The sequence below is a fragment of the Vulpes lagopus genome, chromosome 3 (assembly GCF_018345385.1).
Source record: "Vulpes lagopus strain Blue_001 chromosome 3, ASM1834538v1, whole genome shotgun sequence".
In the NCBI taxonomy this organism is placed as follows: domain Eukaryota; kingdom Metazoa; phylum Chordata; class Mammalia; order Carnivora; family Canidae; genus Vulpes; species Vulpes lagopus.
This window is the reverse complement of record NC_054826.1, coordinates 103,629,251-103,647,609: the sequence shown is the minus strand read 5'-3', so window position 1 is coordinate 103,647,609 and position 18,359 is coordinate 103,629,251. Positions and strand designations below refer to the sequence as shown.

The 18,359-nt window shown below is 63.7% G+C and overlaps 1 protein-coding gene across 1 annotated transcript; it reads right to left on the bottom strand.

Moving 5' to 3' along the window:
- Positions 1-313: 313 nt before the first annotated feature.
- Positions 314-13,034, bottom strand: GRIFIN (galectin-related inter-fiber protein). Its single transcript, XM_041746969.1, has 5 exons — positions 11,792-13,034; positions 1,412-1,491; positions 1,156-1,315; positions 674-840; positions 314-454 (listed from the first exon to the last, which is right to left on the bottom strand). The coding sequence occupies exons 1-5, from the start codon at positions 11,876-11,878 to the stop codon at positions 439-441; spliced, it is 510 nt and encodes a 169-aa protein (XP_041602903.1). The 5' UTR covers positions 11,879-13,034; the 3' UTR covers positions 314-438.
- Between the last annotated feature and the right edge of the window lie 5,325 nt (positions 13,035-18,359).

Below are 18,359 nucleotides of genomic sequence, written 5' to 3'. Positions count from 1 at the left end.
GCCCACAGGAAGCAGGGCCAGGAGGCTTCGGGACCTCCCAGCAGACAGTCCTGCACTGGGCAGGATGCTCCCCCAAGGGCTGAGCCAGAGGGGTGTGTATCCAAGGATCTTGCAAGGGCCGCTGGCCAGGAGCCCTCCATCATCTAGTGTCATCTGACACTGCTCCCCTCCCATGGAACCAGGGAAAGAGACCACCTTTGGGGCACGCAGGTCTCAGGGAGAACCCCACCCCATCTCTGGTAGGGGGTCTAGGACTGCATCCATCACCCCATCTCGCCCCATTCGGTCCCCCCATAGCAGCTGAGCCCCTGCAGCCTGCTCAAACTTTATTGAAGGTAGAGTGAGAACCACAGCCCCCTCCCCTCAGCTCCCTGGTGGGCTCCACTGGACAAGGAATGGTTGATGGCCCAGGCTTCCTCTGGGGACTTCGGGCACAGCTCAGTGGCCCCCGTCCCTGCAAACATCCAAGACACCTGCCTGAGCCCCAGAACCCGCCCCAGACCCCAGCCCAGCCTCGGGGGTGGGATGCCGGCAGTGGGCTCTGCTTCCTTGGGCTTGCAGAGGTCCAAGCCTGTGGTCTCCCTCCCAGGCTGCTTGGGCCTGTGGGGTCCCAGGGTTGAGGATGCCCAGCCAAGTCCCCTGTGCGGCCGGGGGAGGGGGACAGATACATTACCACCAGCTCAGGTCCCTTCTGGCCAGCTCCACCTGGGCCAGGCGGTGGTCACTCAGCACCTGCACCCGGGTGATGGCAGCCAGCGGCCTGTGGCGGTGCGCAAACTGTAGCACCTTGTGCTCCTGGGCGTGGACGTGGAAGTGCTCTGCATCTGAGCTGACCTCCATCTGGGGACGGGAGGCCGGTGACCCACGGCCCGCCATGGAGCCCGGCGCCCCTCACCGTGTGGAACCCGCCGCATCATGCAGGTCGGCCCCAGATGGGAGCTCTGAGCCCCAGCCGGAGGTCCTTTCCCTCTCTCTGAGGGGTGTGCCCACCCACACCCAGCAGGGAGGCTTTAGGCTGGTCTTTACCTGAAACACGCACAGTAAAGCCGGGGACACAGCATCCTTCCCAGAGAGCGGCAGGATAACCCTGACACCTCTGCAGGTACCCCTCAGCCCCCTCACCCCCAAGGGCCTCCCCTCCCCTGCCCCCAGCACCTCAAAGGGCTCCCCCAGCACCAGTGGGAAGACGCTGGACACCTCCTCCTGGCCCCAACGGCCACCCTGGAAGGTGTTGCCCACCACGGTGGCGCTGGAGAACCGGGGCTTGAGGTGGAAGGCGATGTCCCCCGCCTCGGACAGGAAGTTGATCTCAAACCTGGGGGGCGTCACGGGGGTTGTGAGACAGCAGATGGGCGGGTAGTCACCCCGCCCAAGGCTGAGAGGGGGCCCCAGGGAGGGCGGTGACCCTTACTTGTCCTCTCCAGAGTCAGAGTGTCCCTGGACCAACAGGCTCCAGCCAGGGGCCAGGCCGCCCGCACAGAAGGCTTCAAACTGCATGCAAAAGGGGGACACAGTGTAAGCCACTTGTCCAGGGGGTCCCAGCCAATCTCACCCCCAGCGCATGCTCCTCCCCAGGACCCTAGCCCTCAGAGCAGGGTGGTAGGGATGCCAGCGCAGTAGGGGTTCTCCACCCCATGCCCCCTCAGCCCGCAGGTATGGGGAAGGAGCACTGGGGATTTGGGGAGTCAGTCCCCCGACTGGGCCTGCTCCCTTCTTACCCACCTGCAGCGCCATCCTGCCAGCTCCTGAGGGCAGGGAGCCTGAGCCAGGGCATATAGGCAGGTGGGCCGGGCTGGCTGGGCGGGGTGCAAGAGCCCCACCCCGGGGGCAGTAGGCAGGCGGATCCGCCCCCCACCCACCCCGAACCGCCCCCCCCCCTGCTTCTCTCCTCATTATCAGCAGGTGCACCATTCAAACACCAGAGACAGGGGGGCCGGCCCTGGCCCCTTCCCCACCCCCACTTCACTTTTTAGAGTCCTGGGAAAGCACTATTGCCTCCCACCGCCAGCCACTTCCTCTGGGCTCCCAGGGACCCAAACCCTCATCGCTGCTCAAGTGGCGGGGGCAAGCCTACCAACACTGCCTGGGCCTTCTGGGGGCCAAGCTTGTGTCCCCCCCCAGCCCAGCCCCACACCCACACCCCCACCCCTGCCCTGCTCCAGCCAGCTCAGCTGGCCCCATGGGGCTCTGTGCTGGGATTAGGCTGGGGCTGTGGTCAGCACATTCCAGGGCTCTGGCTGTTGGAGTGGGGGAGGGCCTTTCCCACACCCCAACGCCCCTCCTGGCCTGGTGCCTCAGCCCCTCTCAGCTGGGCTGAGGAGGAGGCCAGGGTGGGGTCCCCGTGGAGTGTGTAGGAGAGATGGGCCGGGTCTCCCCAGGCTTTGGGGCCAGCTGTGGTCCTGCCTGGCTGAACTGTCCAGGGAGCTGGCCCAAGGGAGAGCCAGTCTGGGCCCGTGGAGCACCAGGGCTGCTACGTGCGGTGAGTGCTGTGGGCGTCTGGGCATGTGGTGAGTGCGGGATCCTGTGGACAAGCAAGTGTCTGTGGACATGTGAGCCTATGCGTCTGTGAGGTGTCGTGTGCAAGTGCATGTATATGTGGCTCCGGCACCCCTGCTGTTTCCCTGCCCAGGGCATCTCAGGTGGACGGGCCCTCATCTGGATGCCCAGGCCTCGGGGGTAACCCAGATGCATGTAACCCCATCATTCCCTCGGCCCCTGCAAATCCTGCTTGGCTTTCCCCCGTGCGGGGCAGTCTGGGCCGAGGAGGGGCGGGCATGGGGGGGGCGGTGGGGTTCGGGGGATGATGCTAAGGCTGGGAAGGGACACCCTTTGGTGCTGCAGGGCGCTGCTGTCCTCCTGGGCCTGCAGGGGGCAGTCCTGAGCAGCAGAGGTGCTGCCCCATGAGCCTTCCTGCTGTGGTGCCTTGGCTCCAGCACATGGCCTGCCTTACAGAGCAGAGTCCCAACCCAGCCCCGCCATCCTGGAGTTCGGGAGCTGCAGACCCCTCACACCTACCTCCCCACAAGGGCACAGGGAAGGGAGGCCCTGCCATGGTGGGCCAGCAGGAGGATGATGCTTAGCCCTGCCCCCTGTCCCCAGGGTGCTGGACCTGGGCAGTTAAGGGGTCCCGAGAAGGCTTGAGCTAGCAGCCTCTGGACCTCGGTCTTCCCAGCTGTGCACTGGGCTCAGCCGTCCCACTCTGCAGTGCTGACCTCTGCCGCCCATGCCTGTCCCCTCAGTGGGGGAGGGTGGCTCAGGGCAGCCACAGCCCTGGTTGGGCACAGGAACCTTGCTTTGCGGTCAGCAGGGGCCACTGGTGGAGGGATCTTGGGAGTCAGCTGCCTAGAGCCCCAGCCAGGCATCAGGGAGCCTGCGAGAGGGGCTTGTCCCCCATACTTCCTGGACAGAAGGTCCAAGTCTTCTTCCTGGTCTGGGGTGAGGAGGCCTGAGGGGCCCCTGATTCGGGCAGGCTTGTCTCTGAGTCTCGGCCTCCCCAGTTGGGCAATGGCAGTTTGCGGAGGGGGCTTCCAGGGGGCAGGGGGTGAGCCTGGTCCCTTCAGCGCCAGCCTGGAGACCCCAGAAAGGCCCACCTGGATGAAGCAGGCTCTGGGCCTCCACACGCATGTGTGCCTGGCACGAGCATACACCTGGCCAGGATGTGGTCTTCCCCTGCCTGGGCTTTGGAACCTGTCCCACGAGGGGTGGGAGCCAGAAGCAGCCAAAGCTCTCAGCGGCAGGGCCCCAAAAGGCCTAGATGGGGCTGGGGAAATGGAGAGAGGGACAGTAAGGCCCCGTGTGGCTGACCCATCCCTGCAGGCCCACACACCCCCCCCCCCAGTGTCACGGAGTCCAGGTTGGACCCCAGCCAGGCCTCAGGGGTCGGGGGCAGCAGTGGGCAGTGCCCCCCTTCCCTGGGGTTGCTGGTCGAACAGGGCTGGGTGTCGTGGCCTGGACCCTGGGAGCAAACAGACCTGCTTGTCCAGGTGCCACTCCTGACCCCCTCCCGGATGTGCGGTTTTGCCCTGGGCTGTTGACTTTTGCAGCTGAGAGCAGATAGCAGGGTCTCCACCCAGGAAGGCTGAGGATCTTCACCCAGCCGGACAGGGGGAGGGGGCGTGTCAGGGTTGGCTTCCTGGAGGAGGCGGCACCTCTAGCAGGTCTTGAAGAATGAGTAGGAATCGGAATGGTGCTGGAGGGTGAGGTCACAGTATGAACGGGGCCTGGCCCAGCCCTGGGGCACGGAGATGAGCCCAGGAAGGATCTGACACATCTTCAGGACAATTTGTGAGGACCCGTGGCCTCCCGTTGTGGGGAGGCAGCCCAACGTCCCCGGGGTCCCTGGAGCCAGGCATCAGGACACCAGCTGTCTAGGACAGAAGGAAGCCACCAGAGCCTAAGGTGAGGTGTGGTGATGCCCGAACGCGGGTGCCCAGCCCAGTGCTCTTCTCAGCCCCCCATCGCTCGTGTCCTGCCCCCCACCCCAGCGCCAGCGCCCAGCAGGGCCCTGCAGTGGGCGGTTGATTCTAGGTCGCTGGGGGGCTCGAGCCAGACCAGGCTGCCCTCAGAGCCCTCCCGTGACCCCCCGCCATCCCCAGCCCACATCTGGAACCACTCTGGGATGGCGAGGTCCTCACAGAAATTCTCGGCCCCCGTCTGGCAAGGGGGCAGGGGCAGTGCCGGAACCCGGACACATGGACTCGCTGGCCCTTGGCACGTAGCGGCTGGCTCTTTCCCTCCCAGCTGGGACTGTGACCTGAGTGTGCATTCTGGGTCAGCAGGGAAACCATCGTGGGGAGCGAAGGCAGTCAGGAGGCACCGTGCCACCGTTGCACAGATGGGGAAACCGAGGCCCAGGGGCCTGCATGGGCAGCAGCGGAGGTGGGGGTGGGCACCTAGCTGCCCCATGGAGGCTCCTCGTAGGGCCTCGCAAAAGCCAGGAAGGGCTGATTTGGGGCTGACCAGGACCCTAGGGCTCCAGGGAGACCATAGCAGGGTCCCCCACTCCCTGGTGCTCCCTCGCCTGTCCCTCTGAATCCCCAGCCAGCTATGTCCGGCCACCACACGCTCACAGCTCAGCTCTGGCTCCAGAAACCGCTCCTGGCTCTCTCCATCCTCTGAATGCCCTCTCACTCAGGCGGAGGTCATTTTAACCCCAGGCCATTCATGGAGGCCCTGCTGTGTGCCAGGAGCTGCCCAGTTCCCTCTGGGGTCAGTAGGGAGGAGGCGGGTCTGAGCCCGACCCATGGGGCCCCTTCTCTGGCTCCGTGTGGATGGAGGCCCCCTGCCCAGGGCAGGGAGGTGGGGGACTGATTGGGGAGCTCGGCTCATCATGGCTATGATGGCTGTCATGCTTAGCGCCACTCTGGGTGCCTGCCACTTGTGCCTCTGCCGAGAGGGAAGCAACCCGCTGCTCATCTGCTTGCTCAGCGCGTGTTTGTTGTGCACCGGTCATGTGGCAGGTCCTGAGCGGGTTCACAGGCAGATAGGCAGACATGGTCCGTGCCCTTGCAGAGCTCCCAGTGTCTGAGGGAGGAGGGCAGACATTAAATGACAAATCCAACATCACATTATCCAATTATCAGGTTCTGAAGCTGAATCTGGGGAGTGACAGTGGTATAAGGGGATCCTGACCTGATACCAGGGGATCAGGGAGACTTCCTGGAGGTGACTTTGAACTGAACCAAGGAGAGGAAGGGCTCACCAGAAGGGGTGGGGGGGGGGGGAAGAGTGTGGCCAGCAAAGGAAACAGCATGTGCAAAGGCCCTGGGGAGGGCAGAGCTATGGGAGTACGAAGGGCCAGGATAGGGCGGAGGAAGGCATGTCCCCATCCCACCTTTGCTGCCTGGCTGGGTTCCAGCCCTCCCCAGCCTCTCCTGCCAGGCGCCACCCGCCCCTCCCCTAATTTGGCCCAGCATTGTTCCTGGCCAAGCTGCCCACCCAGTGCCTGGCCATTGTCCCTGTGTCTCTTGCCTCCCGCCCTTGAGTCTCTTATCACCCAGAGAATCTGCTCTCCTGGGGGCATTTGGGGGCTGATAAGATTTTACTGGAGCCAAAGCCATGCAGTGACGCCACCCTTCTCGCTGGCATGGCCTGGCCAGTGGTGGCCGAAGGACACTCAGCAGACGTGGCCTGGCCTCCTTCAGCAGGGACCTGCAGGGCTGCCCCTCCTGCACCACACCAGTCCCTCCTCGCCCTACAAATCAAAGCAGACCCACGTGCTTCTGACAGGCCCCCTTCTGGGCCTCAGTTTCTCTATCTGGGGTTACCACGTGGGGAAATGAGCATGGCCCATATGCTCGGCCAGAGGACAGAAGCAAGGCTGCCCTTGGCCCAAAGGGGGAGCACAAAGGTGGGGCTCTGGGCAGTCTGGGCCACTGGGATGCCACACTGTGCAGGCGAGGCTGGACTCTCTCCCTCCCTGGTGGAGCCTGAGCCTCTGGCCGCAAGTGGAGGCTGCCACCCATAGAGAGGCTCTCCTGGAGGGGGGGCAGGACCCAAGTCTACCAAGAGCCGCCCCCCCCCCGCCAACCAGGCCTTAACCTCCTAGTTCTCATGAACCCCTGGGAGAGAAGCACTACCCCCTTATTTTGTGTCACATTCCATTTTGTAGATGTGACAACTGAGGCTCAAAGGGAGGTGCATGTGCCCAGGTCCATGCAGCCAGAGCACTGTAGGGGTGGGCCCAGGACTCGGGGGCTGGACAGAGCCTCCCACAGGGTCCCCCACTCCTTTTCCCGGCTCCCACGGTGAGGCTCTTTGGCTCTGCCCGGTCTTCAGAGGGCGTGCACTGTTCAGAGCCCTACTGGGTGAGCATCTCCATTCCCATTTCATGGATGGGGAAACCGAGACCACTGGGCATGTGTCCCTGGTGGGTCGTTGTCGCCAGCAATCCTCCAGGGGTCATGAGGGAGCCTAGTCCCAAGGATGTGCCTGAGAGGCCATAGGAGCCCCTAGTGGGCTGCTCAGAGGCCCCGGGGTCAGGGTGAGGGCGAGGGCTCCCCGATGGCCCTGGGTGGGGCAGGTTGGGGTCCAACTGGCACTGGGGGAACCTCTTGGGCCTTGGCTGGACAGCAGCAGCAAGTCAACTATGATGGCAGCCATCTCCAAGGGGGCTCAACCTGTCCAGACGGGCCACCCGCAGGGCTGTCTGGGTCCTGGGGCCCTCAGCCAGGCACGGGAGCCCGTGGGTAGGGCAGGGGCCGGGGGCCAGCTGTGAGGGCAGGGCGGGGTTGAGGGTGGACATCTGGCCTGGAGGGGGGGCCATGATGATTTCTCCAGATGGGCGCTAGGCTGTCCAGCCTCCAGGGATGCAGGCTGCGCCAGGTTTAAAAACACGCAGCAGCAGCAGCCGCCTGGATTCGAGGAAGGGGGAGGCGGGAATCCGATTAGATCAGAAACAGCTGGGTGGGGCCCCTGGGGCTAGGCTGCAGATGGCCTGAAGATGGGGTGCTGGAGCCTTGGGGACCCCAGGGTCCTCCCCCGGCAGCAGGCCAGAGTCAGGGACACCAGGTGTGGGTTCAAGCCCCTACTTTGTAGAGAGAGAGTGAGCCTCGGCGTGCTGCCGTGTGACCTGGAGGCTCAGCCCCTCCTGGGTGGGGGTGAGGCGTGGGGAGGGGGCAGACTGCACACACCTCCCATTGGCCACATGGCCTTGTTGGGGGCAAGACAGACATATGTTGCAGCGGGAGAGATGGATAATAAATAGCTCGGCAAGTGCATGGAACATTCTAAATGGTGTACAGGCGAAACAGAAGATGTGTACAGAAGAAAGTTTCCCCACAGATCTGGGGGGGAGTCCAGTTTGGTAGCTACTGACCCCATGTACCCACTGAGCAGCTGAAATGGGTTTACAAGACTCAGTGAAAAAAAAAAACCTCATCAATAATTTTTATATTGATTACTTGTTAAATGAAATTATTTTTGGATATAGTGGATTAAATAAAATATTAAAATTAATTCCACCTGTTCTAAACCCCCCCCTTTTTTTTAAAGTAGGCTGCATACCCAGCATGGAGCCCCACACAGGGCTTGAACTCACAACTCTGAGATCAAGACCTGAGCTGAGACCAAGAATTGGATGCTTGACCGACTGAGCCCCCCAGGTGCCCCTTATAAACTTTTTTTTAAACGTGGCCACTAGAAAATGTCAAATTACATCTGTGGCTTGCATTCTGCTTCTATGGAACAGTGCAGAATGGAGACGGTAGGCGGGGACTGGTGGGGGCACTGGGGCCAGAGCTGGAGGGGGCTCTCAGGGGAGGTGACTGCTGCCCTGAGACCTCACGTTGAAAAAGGAGATTGAGGAAGAATGAGCCAGGCAGGTGCAAAGGTCCTGAGGTGGGAGCAGCCAGCAGGCCGCTGTGGCTGGAGTATGAGAGTGTGGGGCAGGGGTAGTGTGAGGCGAGGTTGTGGAGGTGAGCTGAGTCCACATCTATGAGACCGACAGCCTGGGGCCACGTGAAGAGCCTCCAGTGTCCCCCCCCCAGGGCAGGGCCAACTGGGTCTGCCCCCACTCCAGAGCCCTCTCAGGTGGGCGCAGGCCCAGCACAGCCAGGGAGCCCCCGAGGCCTGCCCTCGTCTCCCCCAGACACCAGGAGGTCGGGGCTGTGCGCTGTGTCCTCACAGCCCAGTCCAGGCCAGCCGCCACACGCCCCCTCCCGCTCAGCCTGACCCCCGTTGGCTTCCAGCGCTCCCGCCAAGGCTCTCGGGAAAGGCCCAGGGGAGCCGCCAGCTCCCAAAATAACCTCACACCAGTTCCAGGACATCTGCAGCGGGGCGGAGTGCCGGAACCCAGAGCTGTGAGCACCACGGAGCCCCCGCGGGCTGGGGGCTGGGAATGAGGACGGGGGAGAGGAGAGGAACACGCAGAGACTGTGTGCAGACGTGGGGTCAGGGGCGGTGCGGGGAGGGCGGGGGCAGCGAGCCCCGGCCCTGTCAATGCCCCTGGCCAGGGGCCTCCAGAGGACGGAGGCTGCAGCCCGGAGTTGGCGTCTGGCGGGTGGTGGCCTGGGTGGAAGATCGGGACCAGGCAGCGGCCCCGCGTGACCAGGTTGGGCCCTGCAGCGCTCAGAGGTCCGCGGGGCTTGTCTCCTCCACGAGCCTCCCCCTCCCTCTTTGCCCAGGTGTTGCAGAGAGACCCCGGCACGTGAGTGGCCGGTGAGGACTCAGCTGACCAGGCGCCATCCCCTCCGTGTCCTTCACACGCTTGGCCACCGCCCTCCCGCCTGGCCAGCAGGCTGACACAATGTTCTCCCTCTGCGCTGGGTCCCCAGGGGGCTGGGGCTGTCGTCCGACCAGCGTGGCTTGCAGTGGCCAGGCCTGTGGAATTTCCACACCCTAAGGAGCCCTGGGGCCTGGGAGAGATGTGCTGGGTTGGCACCTGCAGAGGCGAGATTGGGAGGTGAAACTGAGGCACAGAGGGGCTGCCTGGGGAGCCTGGCCCTCCTCAACACAGGGCCCAACCTGGGATTCTGGGACAAGGAACTAAGGGGTGCTCTTTTGAGATGAAAGGGTCTGTCCTACAAGCCCCCACCCAGGTCCTGGTGATCCACCTATCCATTCAACAGACACTTCCCAGACAACTCGCTGCATGCTGGGTGCTGGGAGGCCACAGGGGACACAGGGAACCATCCAGAGGGAACACCAAGGCCACCTGGGCAGAAGGGAGGTGGCCAGCCCCGGACCGGTGCTGAGTCTGCATGGTCAGGGCCAGGACTCTGCAGAGTCTGTCCCAGAGAAGAGAGGCCTCTCCTACTGAAGACCTAGCACGGCTTTCCAGGGCCCCATGGTGGTCAGCACCCGCACCCCCTCACCCCAGCCCCCATCAGGCCATGGTGGGAATTTTGCATAAACCACTTGCATGATAACTCCTGGGCCTTCCATGGGATGCCCAGGAGAGGGCCAAAGTCAAGGAGGGGCTGCCTGCAAGGTGCCCTCAGGGAACCATGGAACATGGGAGGGCAGGCCTCGCAGGCCCCCACCTGGCTGGAGGACACCTGACCCCTGGGGACCAGGGACCTGTCTTGGAGGAAGGCCAGGGTTGGAGGACACAGCCTGGGGTGCCTCAGGGGGCAGCAGAGGGCCCAGTGGAGAGGGAAGATGGGGGTGCATGGCCAGCAGGGAGCAGACACAGACCAGAGGAGCCAATTCCCCCAGTGAAGGGGTGCAGTAGGGCCCCCAGCTCAGCAGTGGGGCGGCCTGGGGCAGGCAGAGGACAAAGAGCGGGCGGGAAGACGTGGAGACCCTCTGCCCACCTTGCCCTTGGCCTCCCCACCCCACACAGGCTCAGGGCCAGCTTGCCAGCTCGCTCTGGCCACTCGGGCCCCCCCGGGCCACCCCTACCCATGCCCCCCTCTGAGCTCTGACTGCTGCTGCCACTTCCCCAGCCTGGGATAGACACGAGATTCTTTCAAAAACATTTCCTTTGCAAAATAATCCTTCGAAATATGTTTTTGGAAACTGTCTCCTGATCTGAACAGGAAGAAGTTAATTACAGTCCCTCCCCAGAGGGGCGCGGGGGAGGAAGCCTGATGGTTAGAAACATGAGCGAGGGCCAGGACGGACGCCCCCCCCCACCCCACGCCTGGCCTCAGCTCCCCTTCCCTATGACCGCCGGGGCCCGCCCACCGCTCCCATGTTGGCCCTCCAAGGGCCCAAGCTCCTCAGCCCACAGATGGGGAGACAAAGACCAGGGAGGACCAGGGACTCGGCCAAGGTCAGAGGTTCAAGGCAGAGCAAGGCGGAGCCCCTCCCCTGCATGGCGTCCAACTGGATGTGTGGGTGAGCGGGGGCGCACGCAGGTGCGAATGCTCCCTCAAGGGGGCTGAATGAGGCCCGTGGGGTCTGTGGCATTGGCTCGGCTGGAGGGAGGCCTGTGACTTTCCCACCTACCAGGCCGCCTTCCCAAGCGCAGAGGTACTGGTTGAATTAGGTCCCAGGAGGGAGAAGGTGGAGGCTCCCTTCATGCCCATGCCCTCAACACCCCCGACCACCGTCCACATGAGGGCCACCTGGGTCCCCGCAGGCCTAGACTGGGTGCCCTGTAGACTCTCTCTGGACGTCTCTGGACACCTCTGCTCAGGTTCTGGGTCATGGGTCTTACAGGTCCAAGGGCTTGTGGTTATCTTGGAAGTCGGGGTTTCTAAACTCCCATCCAGCCTGCAGCACCGAGGTCCATCTGGGTGTAAAGACACAGGAGGAGCCCCAGGGGCACCCCTCCACCTGTCTGTAGGTCCTAGATCCTTCTGTCCATCTGTGCTATTTCCTATCACTGCTGTATTAAAGCACCACACACGTGGTGGCTTCAGAAAGCACCCGGGCACCGTATAGATGTGGTCTCTATAGCTCTGTGGGTCGTAGCGGGGGCTGACGGGCAGAGATCAAGGCACCAGCAGGCTTGCGTTCCTTCCAGAGAGGCAGCTTTTTCCCCCGCTTCTAGGAGCCGCCTGCACTGTCAGCTCAGGCCTGGCCACAGGGTCAGAGGCCACAAGAGAACCTCCCCCGACTCCCCACCTGCTGCGTTGGCGGCTAGTGGCACTTGTCCCCTGGCTCCCCTTCGAAAGACCCTTGTGAATGCACTGGGGGGGGACACCTGCAGGACCCCAAATCATCTCTCCCTCTCTAGTGTTACTGAAACACATCTTCAACTTCCCTTTCACCATGGAACGAGACATCATCACAGGTCCCAGGGATGGGGACCCAGACATCTTAGGGGGGGCTCTGTTTCACCTGCCACATCCTCCTCCTGTGTGTCTGTCCATCTGCTCATGCATTTCTCCAACCTTAGACCCACCTGTATATTGTTTTCCCCTCTGTCCAGCCAGCCAGGCATAGCTTTTCCATCCATTCTTCCCAGCTGTCCATTCGTCTGTCTGTCCATTTGGGCAGAACGCTAAGGGAGGGGGGATCAGAAATTCACGGTGGGTGTGGGGGGCCCAGGCTGGGGTGCCAAGCCTCCACTCTGCCCGGCTCAATCTTCCCGTCCCTCTCGCCTCTTTCCTGAAACCGCAGTTGTCACCACGCCCCACACAGACGAGTGGCTTCCTCGGTTCAGAGCAAGGCTCTGGCCCTGCCCTGTGGGGCCCGGAGGCATTTGTTCAGTGGGCTCAGACCCAGCGTCAGCCCCAGGGGCTGCCCTGCTGGACGGATGACGGGCCGGCTGACCCGCACACGCTCTCTCTTTGCCCCTCCTGAGCTCAGCGCGGGGGCGAGCCCTGGGTCCCAGAGGGAGGCTGTGGGAAAGGCCCCAGCAGACCCCTCGCTGGCTTCAGGGCGTCTTGTGGGGGAGTGTTGGTCATCAGGGCTTGGGGAGAGGGCCCTGGACCAAGCCCAGGATGATTTGATGAGGAAAAAATGCCCCCAAGAGGAGGATCTCGCCTCAGCTGCCAAGACAACCACGCTTGTCACAGCCTCGTCCCCTTTATCTCCCCAGTGGGATGAGCAAGGGGACTCCAGGCTTCCTGGCTCCTCGAGGGGGCCCCAAACCAGAGGCTGGGATCCTCCGCACACACTCTCGCTGACTCTCACTGTTTCCATGTCTCACTGTCTCCCTGTCTCTGTCTCTCACTGTGTATCTCTCGCTGTCTCTGTCTCTCACTATCTCTGTGTCTCACTGTCTCTGTCTCTCAGTGTCTCTGTGTCACACTGTGCATCTGTCTGTGTGTCTCACTGTCTCTCTATCTTCATCTCTGGCTCCCTCAACTCCCTCTCTTGCCACATCTTCCTTCTCGGAGCCTCAGAGACACAGAGCCCCTGCCGTGCAGCGTGACAGCCCGGGATGCTGCCCTCATGCCCCTCCCCTGGCCTCAGGGACCTCTTCCCAAAGTGGCATCCTGGTGTCCAGTAGGAGTGAGCTCAGGGCAGGCAGTGACCCCCATGGGTGCCCCCCAGGACCTGCATTCCTCCCTCTGTGTGCCTGGGGGTTGAGGGGTGGCCAGACTGAGGTCCTAGAACAGGACGCGCTGTGATAGGGCCTGTGACTCAGCATCGCCCAGGGTCAGCAGAGCCGCTGGCACTCAGGAGAAGTGCTGAGCGTGTGGGTGTGGGGCAGATAGCTGTGGGTGAGTGTGTCGGGGGGGTGTGTCTGTGGACGGCTGGGGGTGGGGTGAGCGGTGGGTGCGTAGATCTGCGCACAGGTGGGTGGGTGGGTGTGAGTCTCAGCTGGGCTGAGACAGATGCTCCCCGTCCCCGGCGTCCCAGCAGGGCAGCGGTGGTCACCCGTGCCCAGAGCCCGCCCCGCAGCCGCTGGCCAGGGCGGCGCCCCTGCAGCCTCCCCACGTGGCCTCCAGCGGCGCAGGCCGGAGAGGCCGCCACGGGCCCTGGCGCGTGGCCTCTGAGAGGCAGGCAGGAACGGGTGTGCCCCCTCGTGGGCCGGGGCTGCCGGAGGGACAGGAAGGGAGGCGGGCTGTGGCGGCGGGCATCCTAGAGGTCACTGGGGGCCGGGGCGGGCAGGGCGGGCGGGCAGCGGCCCAAGAACCCTGGCCCAGGCACCCCTGCATCTACGCCGGTCACACGGCTGAGGGGTCCTGCTCCAGGGGAGCCGCCCAGCCCCAGACCTGGTGGGGGAAGGACACAGCATTGCGATCTGACCCCTGGCCCTGAGCCCCGTGTGTGCCTGACCCTGGGCCTCACCTCTGCCCCAAGCTCGTCAAGAGGGTGCAAATCTGCCGTTTCCATCCCCACCCACATCCACGCAGATGCTGATGAAGCCTGGGGGTTCTAGCCCTCCCCAGCCCCCCGCCCCCTGCCCTCGGTGCAGGGCCTGAGGTCCCTCACCTGCCATCTCATCAACCGCACCCCCAGAACCCGGGGAGGCCGGAGGGGCAGCTGTTGAATGAGGAAGGGGAGTGATGCGCTATCCTGTGCCCAGGCCAGGCCCTAGCACCCCTGCCCCAGCTGGCCTGCAGCTCCCAGGGGAGCAGGGTGGGTCTCCCGTCTCGCTCCCTGATGCCGAAGCAGCCCCCACACCCCCCACACCTACGAGGCGGTGGAGGGTGAGGTCTCCTCTGCACATATGGGGCATTGTCTAGTGTGGCCCGTGGAGGGGGCTGGGGTCCAGAAAGGAGAGAGGCTGGTGGGTAAGGATGGGGGGGCTGGCAAGGAGGGTTACAGGTCCCCTCTGTCCCCAGGCTGCTCCTTCTAGGCCCCCTGCCCATCACACACACGTACACACACACACACACACACACACACACACACGTGTGCATGCACGCGCGTGCAGACACTTGTGCCCGGCATGCGTGGTGAGAGCAAGCCCTGGGGCCGTGTTGGGCCCTCATCAGCTCCTTCCTCCCCCAGACAGCAGCCCCCCTCAGCCACCAGGGCCTGGCTGCCGCACGAGGGGCCAGCAGTGTGGGCCACCCGACCACCCCGGCTTTTCCATGTGGGCAGGGGGTCGGGTCCTGAATCTCAAAGGCTGGCCCCTGCATCCGCTCTCCCTGTTCATGCTCAGATGCCAATTGTCTTTGTAGCAGGGGCAGGGGGTGGGGGATAGAGGCCCAAAGTGCTGGGCGGGCTTGCGGGGGGGGGGGGGGGGGGGTCGGGCTGGGAGGCAGGACCAGGGCTCAGGCCGGGCTTCCCGCGCGATCGGGATCATCCACTCAGGCTGTGCCCAGGGTGGGGGCTGCCGCGTCCTCTCTGCCTGTCCATTGTTCCCAGCCGCCCGGAGGGGAGGGGAGGGGAGGGGTGTGGGAGGGCGGGTGTAGGAGCAGGGGTGGGACGGAGAGGGCCAGACCTGTGAGCAAGCTTCTTCCCAGCCCCCACCCCTCCTCACCTCCCCAGGCCCTTCCCAGGCGGAAAATTCAATTAGTTTCGAGCAACTGCTTTGCTGAAGAGCCAGAGAAAGGGGTGATGAGGGAAGGGGGTCTGCCTGGTGGCTGGGGTGTGTGCTGGGAGACGTGGGAGAGGGGTCGTGGGAGGCCCACAGCCTGCTTATGTGTGTGTGTCCCTGGCCCAGTGAGCCTATGTCACATGACTTTGTATGTGACTGTGTGACCCTGGGTCCATGTGTGCCGCTGTCTGTTCCTGGTATAAACGCGGCCCTCACAGCCCCCATCCTGGATCAACTCCAGGCTCAGGGTTGTCAAGAATGGGTGCCTGGTTGTGGGCGGGGGTGTGCACACAGAGGGGAAAGACCACCTCCCACCACCTGCAGCAGGTCACCACCCACCCTTCCCAGGCTGGGTATTGCTCCTCTGTTCCACACCAGCCCCCTAATCTACTGTTCATACACTCTAGCCTTCTGGCCACAGGGCCTTTGCACATACCCTCCCCCCATCCCTGCAACCTTCCCCTTGAAGAACCTTGCCCCAGCATGGCTCAGTCCTTGTTTTCACTCTCCTGTCATCCCTGGGCTTCACAGCAAGCAGCTAAAAGCCTCTCTCTGGGAGGAAGTAGGGGTAGTCTTGTGTGAACTACTCTCTGTCCCTGTGCCCTGGCTCATGGTCTGCCGTCATGCCCGCCCCCCCACACACCGTTACCCTGATCCAGCAAGTGCATGATCCCCTTCCTGATGCGATCACACTCAGGACCCACACACAGGACCTGTGGCCTCTTCATGGAAGGCCTTCCTGCCACCCAGGGTGCAGGTCCTCTGACCTGGTCCTCTGACCTGGTCCTCTGTCCTGGCACTTGTGCCCCTGCTGCCCAGCTGGCCTTCCTCCTTGACCCCCCTCCTGCCCCCTTCCCAGTTCCAGGGTCTCTCTGAGGTTGTGAGGAGTGGAGGGGCGGCACCTGAGCCAGCGCATGGTGGGAGCCCAGGACAGGACCCCAGGATGCAGACTGGGTGAAGGTGCACACAGACTCACAGGGAGACCAGGCAGGGGTGGTGGGGGGTGGAGCCAGCTGCCGCTCTGAGTGCAGGGAGGGGCTGCAGCCTGCCTGAGGGACCCCTCCCAGCAGGTACAGGGCCTGCTGTTGAGGGGGCGGGGGGGAGAAGGTTTGGGAAGGCCAGATGCAGGGTGGGCAGTGTGCAGAGGAATGTGAGCCAGCCCCTCCTCTTTCCCCCCTGAGGAGGGACAGAGGCAGATGGCATCAGGGGTTGTGGGGGGAGACAAGGGGGAGGCCTGGCCAGCCCAGCCGGAGACTCCTGAGGGCGCCTATGGCCCCTCCTCGGTAGCTCTGGGGGCACATCCTTCTCAAGTTCCTGGCCCCCAGGCCTGCACCAGCTGTGTGCAGCTGGAGCCTCGCCTCCAGGAAACCCAACACTGCAGGGGGGTCGGGGGTGGGGGCCAGGGCGCCAGCCAGTTCCCCACCACTGTGCATGGGCTTCCCCCCACCACTTGTGACCTGCTGTGCTGCTCATCAGCAGAGGGAGATGCATGTGAGCACCCGAGCCGGGGCCTGGGGGTGACAGCACCGCAGAGGAGCCAGAGGACATGGTGTCAGGGTGGGTGCCCATGAGGGGCAGGAGCGAGAAGCTGCCCAGGGGCCCCACACCCTCCCGGGCCCATATTCCCTGGCTGCCCTGGCAGCTACTTGCTCCCTTGGGAGCCTCCCCGCTCCCCAGAGTGGACAGGGCAGAAACCAGGACTCTGCCTGTGTCCAGGATCAGGGACTGAGGCTTGCAGACTCAGCCACGAGGAGCAGGCTTCACCCCTGGGGGCTGACCGGTGGGCCTGCCTTCTCCCCATCCCCTGCCCAACGTTCTCCACATGCCCCCCCCACCAGGGCCCATGCATGCCACCACCCCACTTCGCAGACGGGGACACCGACACTCTGCCCAGGCTGCCAGCTGCCTGCCCACCCCCGCCACCCCAGCTCCCTGGGTCCTGCCCAGAGCCCAGAGGGTGGAGACTTGCATCGAGGGGGCTTCCAGATGGCTGTAATCCCGTGTCAGTGGGGCTTAGACACCTGCCCAGCCTCTTCCCACCCTCCCCTCCGCCTGCCCAAGCATATCTGCACATCTCAGCTTGCAAGGGGCTCCCCCTCCTCAGCCACAGCCTGGGCCTCCTGCTCTGGGGTGGGCAGCACTGTCTCCACACCCCATCCTAGGCCACACTTCACCACTCCCAAGCACAGACAAGTCCCAAAGGCCAGACACATTGCTGTCCCTGCGTCCAGCCGAAGGCTGTCCCCACAGATCACTCTGGCACATTTTCTGGGCATGTGTGAGGCCTGGAGACACTGGTGTTGGGAGCAGCCAGTATGCGGTAGCAGGAGGGAGGCCAGAGCACTGTGGAAGGAGCCCAGCGGGCAGGACGCCCCAGGGAGAGAGCCAGGGAGGCCAGAGGGCAAGGCTCCCATAGCCCAGGTCCTGCCTAGGGCGACCACATGGCCAGGGACAGGTCACTTCTAGGGCTTGGGGTCGAAGCCAAAGGTGGAGCCAGCAGGAACGGTCGGCCTGGCAGGGGGGGCAGCTTCCAGTGCTCTGCCCAGGCTCCACGGTCCCCACTCTGTGGCCCTCAGGCGTGGCATGCCCCCAGCACCTGCAGGTCTGCCCCTGGGGTCCCAGTAACAGCCCCTGTCCAGTGGGTGTCTGGCTGGGTAACTCTCAGCCCCTCTCAAGCCGGGGTGTCCCCCTGCCAGGACCACACACACCTGGGCCACAGGGCCAGAGGCTCCACTCTGCAGGCCTGGGGGGATGCAGGGAAGAAGGTGGGACCCAGCACCTGCAGTCCAGTGGGCCCCCTCCTCCTCCACTGGCTCTTTTCAGGGTCCGACAGGCCTTTTCAGGGCTGACGGATGGCAGGTCTGGATTTCCATGTCAATGGGCCGGGCGCCGCCTGGTAAGCTGGTTAACAAGCCCCCAGCCCCACTGGGGAGGCTGTGGGTGTTAACACAGGCCCCTTTCTCCCAGGGCTCCGTGGCCTCGTGGTTGCCATGGCGCCCTGCGTGGCCTTTTGGGCCACGGCTAATCCTTTCTCTGGGGCTTTCATCCTGGCCGTCCCACCCCCAGGCTGGTTGCGGGTAACTCGGCCTTGCCCAACAAGGCTGGTTTCTCTGTGGAGGTCAGAGGAGGCCGTAAATCCAGCCCCCAGCCTGGCCCTTTGGCCCAGCATTGTCCCCAGGTCCGCAGAACTCCCCTTCTGGGAGCTCCAGTGGCGGGAAGCGACCCTTTGCCAAGGGGTCAGTCAGCTCATGTCCTGACTGAGTGGGGGGCCCTGTCCTCTGCTTGTCTGTCCACCCTTGAGCGGGATCCTCATCTCTGCTTTCTCCTGTTCCCTCAACTTCCGCTATGACCTCCGTGCTGTTCCAGGAATGGGCCTCTTCCCACCACAGTGCCTTTGCTCTAGCTGTTTGTGCTCTTCTCTGGAACATTCTTCCCCAGACATCACCCCAGCTGACCCCCTTCAAATCTCCATTAGCCTGTCACCTTCCCCACGAGGCCACACACAGGCCCTATGTCTCCCACTCCTGCCCTG